Source organism: Ptychodera flava, chromosome 13 (genome assembly GCF_041260155.1).
Source record: "Ptychodera flava strain L36383 chromosome 13, AS_Pfla_20210202, whole genome shotgun sequence".
Taxonomy (NCBI): domain Eukaryota; kingdom Metazoa; phylum Hemichordata; class Enteropneusta; family Ptychoderidae; genus Ptychodera; species Ptychodera flava.
This window is the reverse complement of record NC_091940.1, coordinates 5,371,708-5,386,781: the sequence shown is the minus strand read 5'-3', so window position 1 is coordinate 5,386,781 and position 15,074 is coordinate 5,371,708. Positions and strand designations below refer to the sequence as shown.

Genomic DNA, 15,074 nt, shown 5'->3' with positions numbered 1-15,074 from the left:
AAACTATGAAAAAGAGTAAAGAATGAGCTACAAAATCACTATCAGTTTTAAGTTGAAGGTAGAATAAGTCTGTGCCTTTGATAAAAATACTAAGTAGAAAGTGAGCAACAACTGTAAGTTAGTCGAGGAGACCTTTACCGGATATCATTTGCATCTCATTGTCGGCTACATGGACTATGTGGCAACATTTGGACTGTTTGTCCTTAGTACATGTTTACACAAAAGAGTTGCGTGACTGTTTGTGCAAATTCACAAGCTTTACGTAAGGACGTGTATGTACGCAAGTATTGTACATGCACTACAGGGAGGACCACAGGCGCGCGGAGAGTTCAGTAAGGGATGAACCATTTGATATCCTGGGCAGCTTGGAAGACTTTTGAAAAATGAAAAGATTCCGAGAGGTTGCCTTCGAAAAAATCAGGCCAAGGATGACAGCAAAAATAAAAAAACATTGCTAGAATATATGAAGTTGCTTTTCATTTTCAACCCTCCGCCTCCGGGGTACCCCGTTTAATAGCATATTTATTTAAAGGTAGTATGCGCCTCGCTAGTGAAAGATTTAAACTTTTTCTCAAACTTTCCTCAAGGAATCTTCCAGTCATTCTATTTAAAAATCAAGAATAAAAATCGGGGGGGGGGGGGGGGGTCATCCTTCAATTATTGAACCGGAGAAACAGATTACCTAAGATTTATCTATATTTGGGTTCAAAATGGCCGCCATCCCTGTTGTGTTAACCTAAAAGAGAAGAATACAATTTTCGATTTCCGAAAAACTAGGACGGTGGAATTTATCTTACACTAAGAGCTTTAAAAAGAGCCTCCACAAGTGGTAGATCAGAAAAGAATTGTAAAAGTTTGAGAGTCTGAATATCTGTCACAGAGGCACATTCTACCTTAAAGTGTACCCTTCCAGCGCCATATTTTAATAATATCTTTCAATTTCGGCGAACCCTTTGGTCACAACATTTTCATGATTTCATCTCATTAATGCCCAGATTTGATTAATATTTTATCTCAAACTTTTGTTTATCAATTTAATATTCAATTCAGCTTGTCCAAATTACCCATTGTAACATATAAAATTCAAAATTTTCTGTTTCAGAAGGGGACATCCCCTCCTCACAAGTACTAAATTATTAGATTAATTTTGTCGTTTTAGTAATCCATCACTTTTATGCAATTGCAGTCTTTCAAATCCTTTATAGTCTGTTTTTGGCACATCATTTTAAGCTACTAGAACAAACGTATCAACTATCAGATGTAGTAGTTTTCTTAAAGATTGAGCAAAACAAAACAAAATGCCAAAAATTCACACACTTAACAAAATTAATTCCGGGTGAAGCAGGGAGAAAAAAATAGTGCTCCAAGGGTTAATTTTCCAACCTCCTCCCCGATATCAAATGATTTACTCCTACGCGTAGAGTTGCATACAGCACATTTCATGCGCCAATCGCCTGTGGGGAGAACCTTTGACACTGGAAGGGAATTTGGACCACATGACGTTAGGAGCAGTTACATAATATTCAAATTACACACTACTACTCCTTTCTTCTAAAGTTCAAAGGTAACATGGACATGGACATGGACTCCCTCGACAAGAGCAGATCTGGATTTAAACGTCACATTCTGTTCCAGGTGGTGTTATTGAGCCTCTTTGCCGTGGGTGAAGTTTCATGTTCTAACATACTGGTGATCCCTGGTCTCTCGTCCGGCAGTAGTTACCCTTACCTTTCCTCTATAGGCGAGCATCTTGTCAAAGCCGGTCACCGAGTTACTCTACTCGTAGGACACCAAAATGATATCCATAAGACTCCGCACCACAGAGAACTTTTCAAGTTCGAAGAATACAACACAGTTCTACAAAGTTCATTGGTTGAAAACAGAGAAAATCTGGCGAAGATTATAAGAGGAGAGTTCCGCGCCACTGACGTCACAGTCTTGACAGATGCCCTGCTCTCTGATTGCGAAGTAATACTTGAAGATCAAGAACTGTTCACACGACTCAGCGATGCTAGGTTTGATATTGTGGTCCTGAACAACCTTATGACGTGTAATGTTCTAATTGCGCAAAAACTGTCATTGCCTTTTGTAATGGTTTCAACCAACAGGCCAATTCCTCAGTTCGATGCCTACTACCTAGCAATGCCAACTCCCTTATCGTATGTTCCGGCTTTCCTGACTGGACTACCGGATAAGATGAATTTTGCACAAAGGCTGAAAAATGCCTTATTTTATTCTGCAACCGTGGCATTGTTTAAATATTTTATGTTAAAGCCATACGAAGATCTAAAGCAGTTACATGGAATTCAACCTGACATTGGCATTGAAGAATCTCTTGGTATGGCAGAGATTACTCTGTTTGGTGTCGATTGGACTCTGGAATTCCCAAGACCTGTCATGCCAAACATCGTATTTCTTGGAGGTCTATTGGCCAAAGAATCATCTCCTCTTACTGCTGTAAGTATACATCTTACACAATCCTTGGCATCTGCTGTATTGTTGAAAAAAGAGGTTCAAGTTCCAACAAATGGACCCATGTTCATATCAATCTACTAGCCGGGGCCCTTTAAGAAGTTTAAAACCCAAAGTAAGGAAGAGATGGACTGTGGCTTTTGCACTCATTTCCATCAAAATTGATTTCTTTCAGTCGGCTTCCATGATGTAAGATGTTATGTAGGTCATTTCCCCCACACTCATCATGACCTGAGTTCAATTAGTCTAGAACATTCCCAAGGTCACTGCCCTTGATGACCTCACAACCTTGAATTCAATTAGTCATGTTTGGAATGTTCTGGAAAGTTGATTAGTTGTGTAGGGAGATAATTTTAGAACAGTAATTAGCATGTCAATAAAAGTTCTAGATTGTTCTTACATGCCTTTATAAAAGGGACGTGCACAGCTTCCAGTCAGACTTTTGGGATCGTGTCTCTTTGTGTGTTACTAAACTCCAGCAGTAGTCATTCTCAAGACCTTTCAAGACCTTCACTGCCAACGCTGGATTTATACTGTGGACTTCTTGCAGTTTCAAGCCTGCAAGCCAAAGGACTGTTCATTCATCCGACTGACTGTTACAACTCTGAGACTGGAGCTCTGCCGTCCCAGCTGAGATAAGTAGTCTGTACACTTTTAAAGCTTGTACTCTATCCCTGACTTAGCAATTAGTTTTATTTTCGTAATAAATTTTGTTTAAACGTTAACTGCTGAGTTCACCCTTTTGTTCGTTTTCTCTGCACGTAACAAAATTGGGGGCTCGTCCGGGAGACGAATATTTTGAGCCGTTTGACAACATTTTGACAGCTTTTCAAAACTACTATATACTGTGAACTCAGTGAAATTTAATCATGGCGGAATTTAAACCAGAGGAAATGGATGACCTTGATCAGGACACATTTGATTCCCTCAGAAAAGACGACCTCATAACACTGGCCAATTTCCTTAAGGTAGAAGTTAAACGATCTATGCGCAAGCGAGAAATACAGTTCAAGATTGCAAAACATTTAGTTAAATCAGGCCATTTTGAGGAGTCTGCCTTAAAAGATTATGAGCCCGAGTCTACCTCTGAACTCAGAAAATTAGAATTAGAAATGCAGACGAATTTGGAGATCAAGAAACTAGAATTACAAATGAGAGAGAAAGAATTACAAATGGAAGAAAGACAGAGAGAGAAAGATAGGCAGGAAAGATTAGAAATGGAAGAAAGACAGAAAGAGAGGGAATTGGAAATGAAAGAAAAAGAATTGCAAATGGAAGAAAGACAAAGGGAGAAAGAAAGAGAGGAAAAAGAAAAGGAAAGAGAATTAGCAGAACACCGACTGCAGTTAGAAATGAGACGTTTAGAGCTTAGAAAGTCAGGAAAATTCTTCCCTTCAGACAAGTTTGACATCACTAAGCATTTCAGGTTAGTCCCCCTTTCCAAGAAAAGGATGTTGATAATATTTCCTTCATTTTGAGAAAATTGCTCAGAGTCTGGATTGGCCTAAGGAGTCCTGGTCTATGCTTTTGCAGAGTGCTTTGGTGGGTAAAGCCAGAGAAATTTACATTCAGTTGTCAGTAGAGCAGGCTTCAGATTATGATTCTGTGAAGGAATTAATTCTCAAGGGCTATGAGTTGGTGCCTGAAGCTTACCGTCAGAAATTTAGGGATTGTGAGAAGGTGAAGGATCAAACTTATGTTGAATTTGCTCGAACAAAGAACAACTGTTTGATCGTTGGTGCTCTTCTGAAAAGGTCAGTCAGAATTATGACAAATTACGACAGCTTGTTTTGATTGAAGAATTTAAGAGGTGCATTCGGAGTGACATCAAGACATTTATCAATGAACAAAAGGCAGATACATTGAGGTTGCTGCACGTTTGGCCGATGATTATTCATTGACCCACAAATCTTCATTTCTCAGCAAACCATCCCAGTCCTTTTCATACAGAAACAATGCAGGTAAATTTAACTCCTCCTTTTCATCCAAGAATTTTTCAAAGGAGAGTAGGAAATCAAATGACAACAGTTCACAAAATTCAAGTAACACTTCCACATCATCAGATCCCAAGTCTCAATCTCCTTCTGACAAACAGTTCGGTACACTTTCTTGTAATTATTGCAAGAAAGACGGCCATTTAATGTCAGAGTGTTTCAAATTGAAAAGAAAACGTGAAGGTCAAAGTGGTCAAAGTGGATCTAAGCCCACCGGCTTTATTTCTTCATCAACTCAATTAGAGTCTAATAATGTGTGTAACACATTTTCTGATGTTAAACCCCTCTTATCCCCAATTAATGAGGTCAAGGTCAATTCTTCTCAAGTAGGATTATGGGTATTTTCAAACCATTTATTCATGATGGTTTTATATCACTTTCTAGTGATTTTACTTCCGCTACCCCTGTCAAAATTTTAAGAGATACCGGGGCTTCCCAGTCTCTTTGTTGGCAGATACCCTGCCGTTTTCTGAAAAGTCATTTTCAGGTTCTAAAGTTCTTATTAAGGGGGTAGATTGTAATGACTACATTCCTGTTCCTCTCCATAATGTCTATTTGTCTTCGGACTTTGTTTCTGGACCTGTGACTTTAGGTATTAGGCCTTTTTTGCCTTTTGAAGGGATTCACCTTCTTCTTGGAAACGACCTTGCTGGGGACAAGGTCATTACTAATCCACTTGTGACTGATAATCCTAGTTTAGATCAAAATCCAGAGCCAATAGAGGAAGACATTCCCGGCCTTTTCCCTTCATGTGCCATTACTCGAGCCATGTCCAAGAAAACTTCTGAGAATCAAAATACTCTCAAAATAATGTCACAGATGTTGACTTAAATGACACCTTTCTCAGTCAGGTGTTTGACACGGATCATTCCGTTATCCCTCGTGGATTTGAAACTTCCAATAAAACTTCTGCTGACCAAAGTCAGACATTTTCTAGATCAAATCTCATTGCAGAACAACACAAAGACCCAGATATTTTGTCTTTGTTTGACAGGGTAGATGATGAAGGTAAAACTTCAGATAGCTCTGTTTCCTATTATACAAAGTCTGGTATTCTCATGCGTAAATGGAGACCTCCAGATGTCTTGGTTGATGACGATTGGGCTATAAAACATCAAATTGTGGTTCCAAAGCCCTACCGTGCTGAAATATTGCGCCTGGCCCATGAAACGCCCTGGGCTGGTCATTTGGGAGTAAGGAAAACTTATCATAAAATTCTCAGTCACTTTTATTGGCCTAATCTCAGGCAGGATGTAACACATTTCTGTAAAACTTGTCACACATGTCAAATGGTAGGAAAGCCAAATCAGACCATTCCAAAGGCCCCTTTACAGCCAATTCCTGCATTTCAAGAACCATTTAGTAGGATTCTAATAGATGTGTTGGGCCCCTACCAAAAACAAGATCAGGAAATGAGTACATGTTGACAATTATGTGTACATCAACTCGGTTCCAGAAGCCATACCACTGAGAAACATAAAGACAAAGACTATAGTGAAAGCTTTAGTCAAATTTTTCACTTTATTTGGCCTCCCTAAATGTGTCCAGTCCGATCAAGGCTCCAACTTTATGTCTGGTATTTTTCAACAAGTAATGGATCAGCTAGGCATTAAACAGTATAGGTCATCCGCCTATCATCCAGAAAGTCAGGGTGCTCTTGAGCGATTTCATCAAACTTTGAAAAACATGATTAGGACTACTGTTTTGACACAGAGAAGCAGTGGGATGAAGGAATTCATTTTCTGCTCTTTGCTGTTAGAGAGTCAATTCAAGAGTCTCTTGGTTTTAGCCCATTTGAGCTTGTATTTGGACATACAGTCCGTGGCCCACTTAAGCTCATTAAAGAGAAATTCCTATCAGACGATGATGATTGTCTGAATATTTTGCAATATGTGTCAGATTTTCGTACGAAACTCTCTAAAGCATGTGAATTAGCCAGAGAAAATCTTAAGTCATCTCAGCAGTCAATGAAAATCAAATATAAAAGCACCTCAAAACGGAAGTTTGAACCAGATCAAAAAGTTCTTGTTCTACTTCCAATTCCTGGCAAACCACTCCATGCTCGTTACTTTGGGCCATACCTAATTGATAAGAAATTGAGTGATTTAAATTACATCATAATAACACCTGACAGGCGAAAACAAAAACAGCTATGTCACATAAATATGCTTAAGCCATATTTGGATAGGGATAATCCTACTATAACTCAGCCTGTCAGTGCAGTCAGTTCAAACCATTATGAAGATAGTGATACTGAAACTGACTTGAGTGAAAAAACTCTAAACTCAAAGCTGGGCTCGGTCAAGCTTCAGAACTCAGAAATCCTGGAGAAGCTGGAGTCTACAAAGTTGGCACACCTCCAGCCAGAACAACAACAACAGGTGAAAGAACTGCTCCATGAATATAAACACCTGTTTCAAGATGTTCCAACGAGGACAAACGTCATCTATCACGACGTTGATGTTGGGGACAGTAAGCCTGTAAAACAACATCCATACAGACTGAATCCAACAAAAGCGAAATATCTCCAGGAAGAAGTCAAATACCTGCTGGACAATGACTTTATTGAACCCAGTAAAAGTAACTGGAGTTCGCCGTGCATACTTGTTCCCAAATCAGATCACAGTTATCGTATGTGCACGGACTTTAGGAAGGTCAACACTTTAACAAAGACAGACACTTTCCCATCCGAGGATTGATGACTGCATCGACCGAGTGGGAAAAGCCAAGTATGTGACGAAATTTGACCTACTGAAGGGATTTTGGCAAGTCCCTCTGACGGATCGTGCTCGTGAAATATCCGCCTTTGTTACACCAGACGGATTATTCCAGTACAAGGTGATGCCATTCGGAATGAAGAACTCTCCGGCAACGTTCCAACGGATGATCAACGACGTCATATCCGGGCTAGACGGATGTGCAGCTTACGTTGACGACGTCGTCCTGTATAGTGACACCTGGGAGGAACACATCAAGCTCATGCGAAAGTTCTTTGAGAGACTGAGCAAAGCAATGTTGACTGTCAACCTTGCCAAATCTGAGTTTGGTTGGGCAAGGGTAACTTACCTCGGACATACTGTAGGACAGGGTGAGGTAAAACCTGTTGATGCCAAAATCAGTGCCATTTCAAGTTTTCCCATACCAAACTGCAAACGACAACTGATGCACTTTCTCGGTATGGCTGGTTACTACAGAAAATTCTGTCCAAATTTCTCCACAATTACTGAGCCTTTGACTAACTTACTTAAAAGAAAGTAAAGTTTGTTTGGTCAGAGCAATGCCAACAGGCATTTGATACACTTAAAGCCATACTGCAAAGTGCTCCAGTGTTGTCTGCACCAGATTTCACTTTGCCATTCAAATTAGCTGTGGATGCTAGTGATACGGCTGCTGGTGCTGTTTTATTGCAAGAGGATAGTCATGGTATAGATCATCCTGTTTGCTATTTTTCACGCAAATTTAACAAATCCCAGAGAAACTACTCTACAATTGAAAAAGAGTGTTTATCTTTGATATTAGCTTTACAGCATTTTGAAGTTTATGTTACTTCTTCAAATCAGCCAATAGTGGTTTATATTGATCACAACCCTCTTGTTTTTCTGCAGAAATTTAAAGGCAAAAATCAGAGATTGCTAAGATGGAGTTTAATGTTACAGGAGTTTAATCTTGACATTAGACATATCAAAGGCAGAGACAATTTAATTGCAGACTGTCTCTCTCGTATTTAGAGTTTATTGTTGTTCACTTTCAAGAAATTTTACTTTAGAGTAAAACAAAATTTGAGTACTTAAATCCTTTTAAGATTACATTTGTAAAAGAAAGATTTTTCTTTGAAAAATTTTCTTTTTTTGAAGAGGGGGTGTGTTATGTAGGTCATTTCCCCCACACTCATCATGACCTGAGTTCAATTAGTCTAGAACATTCTCAAGGTCACTGCCCTTGATGACCTCACAACCTTGAATTCAATTAGTCATGTTTGGAATGTTCTGGAAAGTTGATTAGTTGTGTAGGGAGATAATTTTAGAACAGTAATTAGCATGTCAATAAAAGTTCTAGATTGTTCTTACATGCCTTTATAAAAGGGACGTGCACAGCTTCCAGTCAGACTTTTGGGATCGTGTCTCTTGTGTGTTACTAACTCCAGCAGTAGTCATTCTCAAGACCTTTCAAGACCTTCACTGCCAACGCTGGATTTATACTGTGGACTTCTTGCAGTTTCAAGCCTGCAAGCCAAAGGACTGTTCATTCATCCGACTGACTGTTACAACTCTGAGACTGGAGCTCTGCCGTCCCAGCTGAGATAAGTAGTCTGTACACTTTTAAAGCTTGTACTCTATCCCTGACTTAGCAATTAGTTTTATTTTCGTAATAAATTTTGTTTAAACGTTAACTGCTGAGTTCACCCTTTTGTTCGTTTTCTCTGCACGTAACAAGAGAGTTCAGAAAATCAACACTGCGTCAGCTCTAAGAGGCGTGGTATACACTAAGACAGAAATTATCACTTTTGGTCAATGATATTTTCAATTTTGAAGTACCTCTCTCAACCTGCGCATGCAAATCTTATTTTGGAGATCTTTAATCTGAAAATGAAGGTTTTCATGTTAATATTCAGAAATACCAGAATGAAACGCCATCACAGCGTTATCGATATTTTGCACATTCAGTAGGTTTCATTTTAACACAAAGGTGTGGATATGTTACAAACGTTAGATTCCGTATTTCAGGAATGGGAAGAATTTGTGAACTCTGCCGATGATGGAATTGTTGTCTTTTCTCTTGGATCCGTTGCCAATCCAGGAGCCGACATGGAAAGGCTGAAATAATAATGGAAGCACTAGCAAGACTTCCACAGAAAGTAGTAATACGATATGAAGGAGAACCACCGAGGAGTCTGGGAAATAACACAAAACTAACAGAGTGGATGCCACAGAATGACTTACTAGGTAGTTATATGAATAATGTAAATTTCAGAAATTTGGAAAATGTTAGCGGAAATTTTAATGGTTTTTGCATATTTAACAACGTGGTCCACCAGACACTGAATAAACCCAATCTTTAAAACCACAAGAATTTCAAATCTGCGTGGCATACCTCTGAGACATAACACAGGGGCAACTGTGCGTAAATATTGACGGCAATGGCAAATCAAATATGACTAAACTCATCCAGTTAGCTCTACAGTGCGGATTGCAGTCACTTATATAATTGTAACTTTCCATTTTTACATGTTAGGACATCCCAAAACAAAGGCATTTGTCGGACATGGCGGGATGAACGGAATCTATCAAGCTATATTTCATGGAATTCCTACAGTTGGAATTCCCCTGTTTACTGATCACTATGACAACTTTGCCAGATTAGTCAAGAAGGGCATGGCTGTTGAGTTGAATATTGGTACCCTGACATCAGAAGAGCTCTACCAAGCCATCATGAATGTTATCAAGGAACCAGGGTAAGAAATGTCAAAATTAAAATAAAAAATATAATAAAAATAAAAATAACCCCACCTGGTTATCATAAATTTAATCATCGGGGGTGAGTCACAAACTTTTTGAGCGAGAATAAAACTCTAGCTTTCGACGACATATAATACACAGCATGGCTAATTTGTGTATACCAATTTTCTCGCCTGATTCAAATGATATCACTATCCTGTCAGTAGAATTTGCTCAAAACATCGTAATATCAATAACCTTGCAACATCTTGCAAAGCTTGCCTGTTCTTTTCTCTATGTCCAGTGTGTTTATGTGTTTGTGAAGCTGTCAGTGTTTGAGACAGCATACATTCAAAGAATGTAGGATTTATTTCATTTTATTCCACAGTCCAAAAACAGTCATGCTGAAAACTTGTGTAAACCAATTATAAACTAATTTACTATGCAGTGGATTTTTAATTCCTTAATATTCCTGATTCATATTTGCAGATACAGAGAAAGTGCCATGCACCTATCTCGAATCCACAGAGACAAACTCGTGCCTCCCGGTGATACAGCTGTCTACTGGATCGAACACGTCATCAAACATGGCGGAGAGCATCTTCGAGCTGAAGTCCACAACCTCAATTTTATCCAGTACTTTTTGCTAGATGTAATCGCCTTCTTAGTTCTTACAGTTACAGTCTTAGTATTGTTGTTGAGAAAAATGTTATCCGTGTTATGCCGGGCCTGCTGCAAACGTGAGAGTCGAAAAGAGAAACCTGAATAGTGAGAGTAATGTGTTCAATTTCGTGAACATACGATAGGTATCTCAATAGTTAGTGTGTAAGCTTATATCAATAAAATATATCCAAGGAGTAGGTATCTGTCTTGTGCAATTCTCTGAACTTGAAAATTATGAAATACAATTGGGTGAATTACACCATTGCACAAAAATCGGTCTACTTGGGTTAAGTTCTTGCAAGTAAACCATGATGTTTACTCTAGAAACAAAAAAAATGAAAATTTTTATACCTCAATGTCTGCAATATTAGGCAAATTGAAAGTTTTCTACAAATTATTCTTCTGCTCAGCCTTAGATCACAGATTTTTAGCGGATACAGCTTCTCAATAAAGCATTTCAAAGTATATAAATTAGAGTATTGTAGAGTATTCCTATTGTAACACAGGCAGCACACGTTTCGATGTGTTTTTACACGAGGTCAGAGAGAAAGAAATCTTGTTCCTCGGTGTTTTTACGAGCCGTCAAAATCTCTCACTAAATTACTGATGACTTGGAGTTTAGATTTGACCTTCTGTCAAATTCTGATTATTGCCTCATGCTCCCAGAAGAAAACAAAAAAAGCCGGTAAAAATATGCGCAATAAAAATGCCCTAAAAGTGAAAAGCAATTGCGGCTGACTTGCAGCGTGTTTGCAAGGTTACATCTGATTGGTCAATTGTCACTATTCAAAGCAACTTGGGAATCCATATGTATTATTCAATTATAACGGTAAGATTCTGCCAAGCAATTGGATAGCAGCTTCCAAATCGCTGCAAGTCGGCCCCAACAATTGCAGTATTATCTTTGTAACCTTCCCAAGGTGGGGTAGTGTGGGATTCTATTAGTCTCTATATCCGATGAGAGCGCGACAGATTGTGCTGCTACAAAATATAAACACGGATGTCTGTTGTATGATTTGTTGCAACGATGAAGCAAGAATATACCCGATATGGTTCTTCTCTGAACAGCGAATAAGCTTAACTGGTATGTTTGAGCATAGACTTTTGTATCTCTAGGTGTATGGTTCGAGAAGTATAGAGATCGAGACCACCGTGACTACCGCAAATTTGTATAAAATATTACTTCACAATCAGCTGGAAAATGTCTTATATTTCTTTACTGGTAAATATTTTGCGATATTTTTGAAAATCAATTTTTAAAACAGATTTGGAAAACTTTGGAAAAGTTTAGCAGAAAATGGATAAAAAGAAACTTTAAAATCTATAAATTCCAAAATTTGAAACTTTACAAATACTTTTAATTGACATTTTGTCGTGAACATTTCCAATGGTGTTATATAAATATCATTCTTCTGAATTTCTAGCGATCTATTAAAATGTTCACAACAACTTCTTCAACATTGTCTTCAAATATTCTACTTCTTACGTAGTGCGCTCGCACGGGTCGCTAGTTCGGTTTCAGTTTCCCAGTGCACATCAAGCTGCCGGGGAGCATCAAGCTGCCCGGACAAGAGACCTCGGCAAAGAGAAGGTGCCAACCCGTGTGACAATGAAAAGGGCGCTGCCACTAGAGTAATGTACCTAGTCGTGAAATTCCAGTCAGTGCGCCCCCTTCTCCCATGAGTTCCTTTCGCGTCAAAAACTAAGGGGTTAATGAAGGCTCAGGGATTAGAAAGATTAAACCAAAATATGAAAGTTATATTGTTGTGTTCAAGGAAGTCAGGCTAACACAAGAACCACATCTTGCGATAAATGATAACATTGCCGTTACAAAGATTAAAATTTCTTTTGTGACGGCCGTGATTGCAAGAGAATTGGCTATTGTCTGAACTACCGTTATTTCCTTTTGTACGACCTTTGTTTTGTGCATCCTGACCTTATTGGGGAGTCGTCATCCTGTAGAGGAATCTTTATCCGATGCTTTTCAAATGAAAATTAAAGATTATAATGACACATTCAACTAGCTTTTGAATTTTGTATTTTCGTAATTTTACTTCTTTATGCTTTTTATTGAGTTTTACTGTGTGCTGCTCGAATTTAATACGCGTAATTTAAATTGTCATTTACGGTATTTTTTAATTGATGTGTACATGCACTGCCGCAATGCTAATTGCCCTATTGGGCCAATAAAGATTCATTTGATTGGCATAACTGGTCTTGAACTGCAATGCAGAGATAAACTTGTCACTGATCTGTGTATTTACCGGAGAACACTGCTCATAACTATCACGAAGTTTGTACATACTTGAAAAAACAAGCTGTTATAATGGATCACAACCTTACCAGTTTTATTATCGCTGGTGACTGGAATGCTGACCCGAAAATGAAACCCTCAGTAGGGAACTGACCTCATTCTGTGCAAAGTATGGCCATATTTTTTCTGTTATCCAGTTTCTAAGAATGTGGCTCAAACTCACTTGCATATGTTAGTGATGTCCACAATACAACTTCGTGGCTTGATCGGTGTCTATCGTCAAAATCTGCTGATGGTGCTATCCAATGTGTTGAAGTTCTTATTGACTTCGTAGCCTCTGATCACCCACCAGTCTCGATTGTTATTTGCGTGGACGAATTGTACGTCCTCATGTAATATTCGCAATATGAGGAGTGATAATGTAAGCAATCATGTTCGGTCAAAACCGAAAGCATGACAATTTGATCAGATTGTACTGTACAATATTACGTTTGCTAGACTCCTAGATATTGTCAGTGTCCCTCTTAACGCTCTCCGGTGTAACAAGAACTTCTGTGAATATCAGAAGATCACAAATGGCACATTGAAAAGTTTTACCATTAATCATACAATCTTTTAGCTGTGCATCTCGACACTATTTCATAAATAAGAATTGTAAGCCGGATCATTTGATTTCAGGATGAAACGCTTTGTTAAGAAATTTAATGATGATGCAAGAATTGTGTTTAAATTATAGGTAAATTTTAGCAAACCACGCCATGGTCCTGTCTACCCTGTTTAGATGACCATGAGCACAGAACGTGATCGATTCAAACATGGTGTATGTACCGCAACCGGGGCAAATTAGCGAAGGCTGATGGTCAGGCAAACTCATCGCAATCTTTCGATCACAACACTTTTTGGAAGAAGATTCGTCAGATAAAATGTCAAAGCGTAATTTGCCTTCTAGTGCGGGCGGTTTGTCAGGTCAACAAACTATCGCGAGTAAATATTACGTAGAAAGATCATTTCAATTCGTTACTTTCATGGGTGACTTACAATAATTTGTGATGTTGTGGTTAAAAATGATACTGACACTGGGAGGGAAACCCCCAAATTTCGTTATATATTTCGTTATATATATACATTATATATATATATATATATATATATATATATATATATATATATATATATATATACTGTGTGTATATATATATATATATATATATATATATATATATATATATATATATATATATATATATATATATATATATATTATATATATATATAATATATATATATTATATATGAATGTCTACACGCATGTTGTCATGTATATAGCCCTGGATACAGACCTGCACATCAGCCCCTGTCAAAGCAATGGGACGTCTTTGCTGACACAGACCTGAACTGCAGGGTGTGTTAGGTACAGAGCCTGTCACAGAGGCAATTTTTCTTTTGATATGCCTACTTAAAGTCGGCAACATTTCTTGTTACAAAGTATTAGCTGATGCTTCGTCGGGAAGTCATTACCTATATATACATACATTTATACATATACATATACATACACATGTAGGCCATACAGAAGAAGTTCACCAGTTAACAGTGACTCGGACAGAAATTCAGATGACTCACTTGATCGAGTAAGAATTCTGTTGCAAATGGGCCACTGGGGCAGTGGACACCAATAACGTGCCCTCGATTAAAGGGACAAAGTCAGTTTTGCCGACCTTCCTTTTGATATCAAGAAAACATGAAACACTCTGTGTACAAAATAACGATGGTATATATCCGCAAACCTGCCAAAAATTTCCCTTTTGCTGAATGCAAACATAATTTCGTTCGTGACCTCTGAACAAAATGGAATTTTCCCTTTCATACTTGCTCTCCCATGAAAAATAAACATCGTCACATGTAAGGGGAAGATACTATCCCTATCTATATGAAAGGCACTGCAAATTAAAATTTCATTACAAAAGTTTGCATGTGGTCTGAACTGTATGTAAAAGCGCATGTTCGACCATGGACGATGACTCCAGTGATTTTTTGGTACAGATCTAGACCGTAAAACGTTTCAATAATTGTTTAATCTTTTTGGCTGCCAAGCAGAGATGTGGCTATACACAGTTGACTAATATTTCAGCGTCTTTCAAGAAGTCAAACGCAATCTGCTTTTCATATCATACATGAAAAAAGCTGAAAAAGAGCAACACTTTGTACCTCTAATATAACAGCAATCGCAATTTGAATGAGGATACAATTATCCAC

General features: G+C 38.2%; 1 protein-coding gene across 1 annotated transcript; it reads left to right on the top strand.

The window, feature by feature from the left end:
- Window positions 1-1,543: 1,543 nt before the first annotated feature.
- On the top strand, window positions 1,544-10,761 carry LOC139146958 (UDP-glucuronosyltransferase 2A2-like). The gene is made up of 5 exons (XM_070717815.1): window positions 1,544-2,457; window positions 2,648-2,661; window positions 9,264-9,409; window positions 9,699-9,918; window positions 10,391-10,761. Exons 1-5 carry the CDS (start codon window positions 1,570-1,572, stop codon window positions 10,668-10,670), a joined length of 1,548 nt encoding a protein of 515 aa, XP_070573916.1. The 5' UTR covers window positions 1,544-1,569; the 3' UTR covers window positions 10,671-10,761.
- The last annotated feature ends 4,313 nt before the right edge of the window (window positions 10,762-15,074 follow it).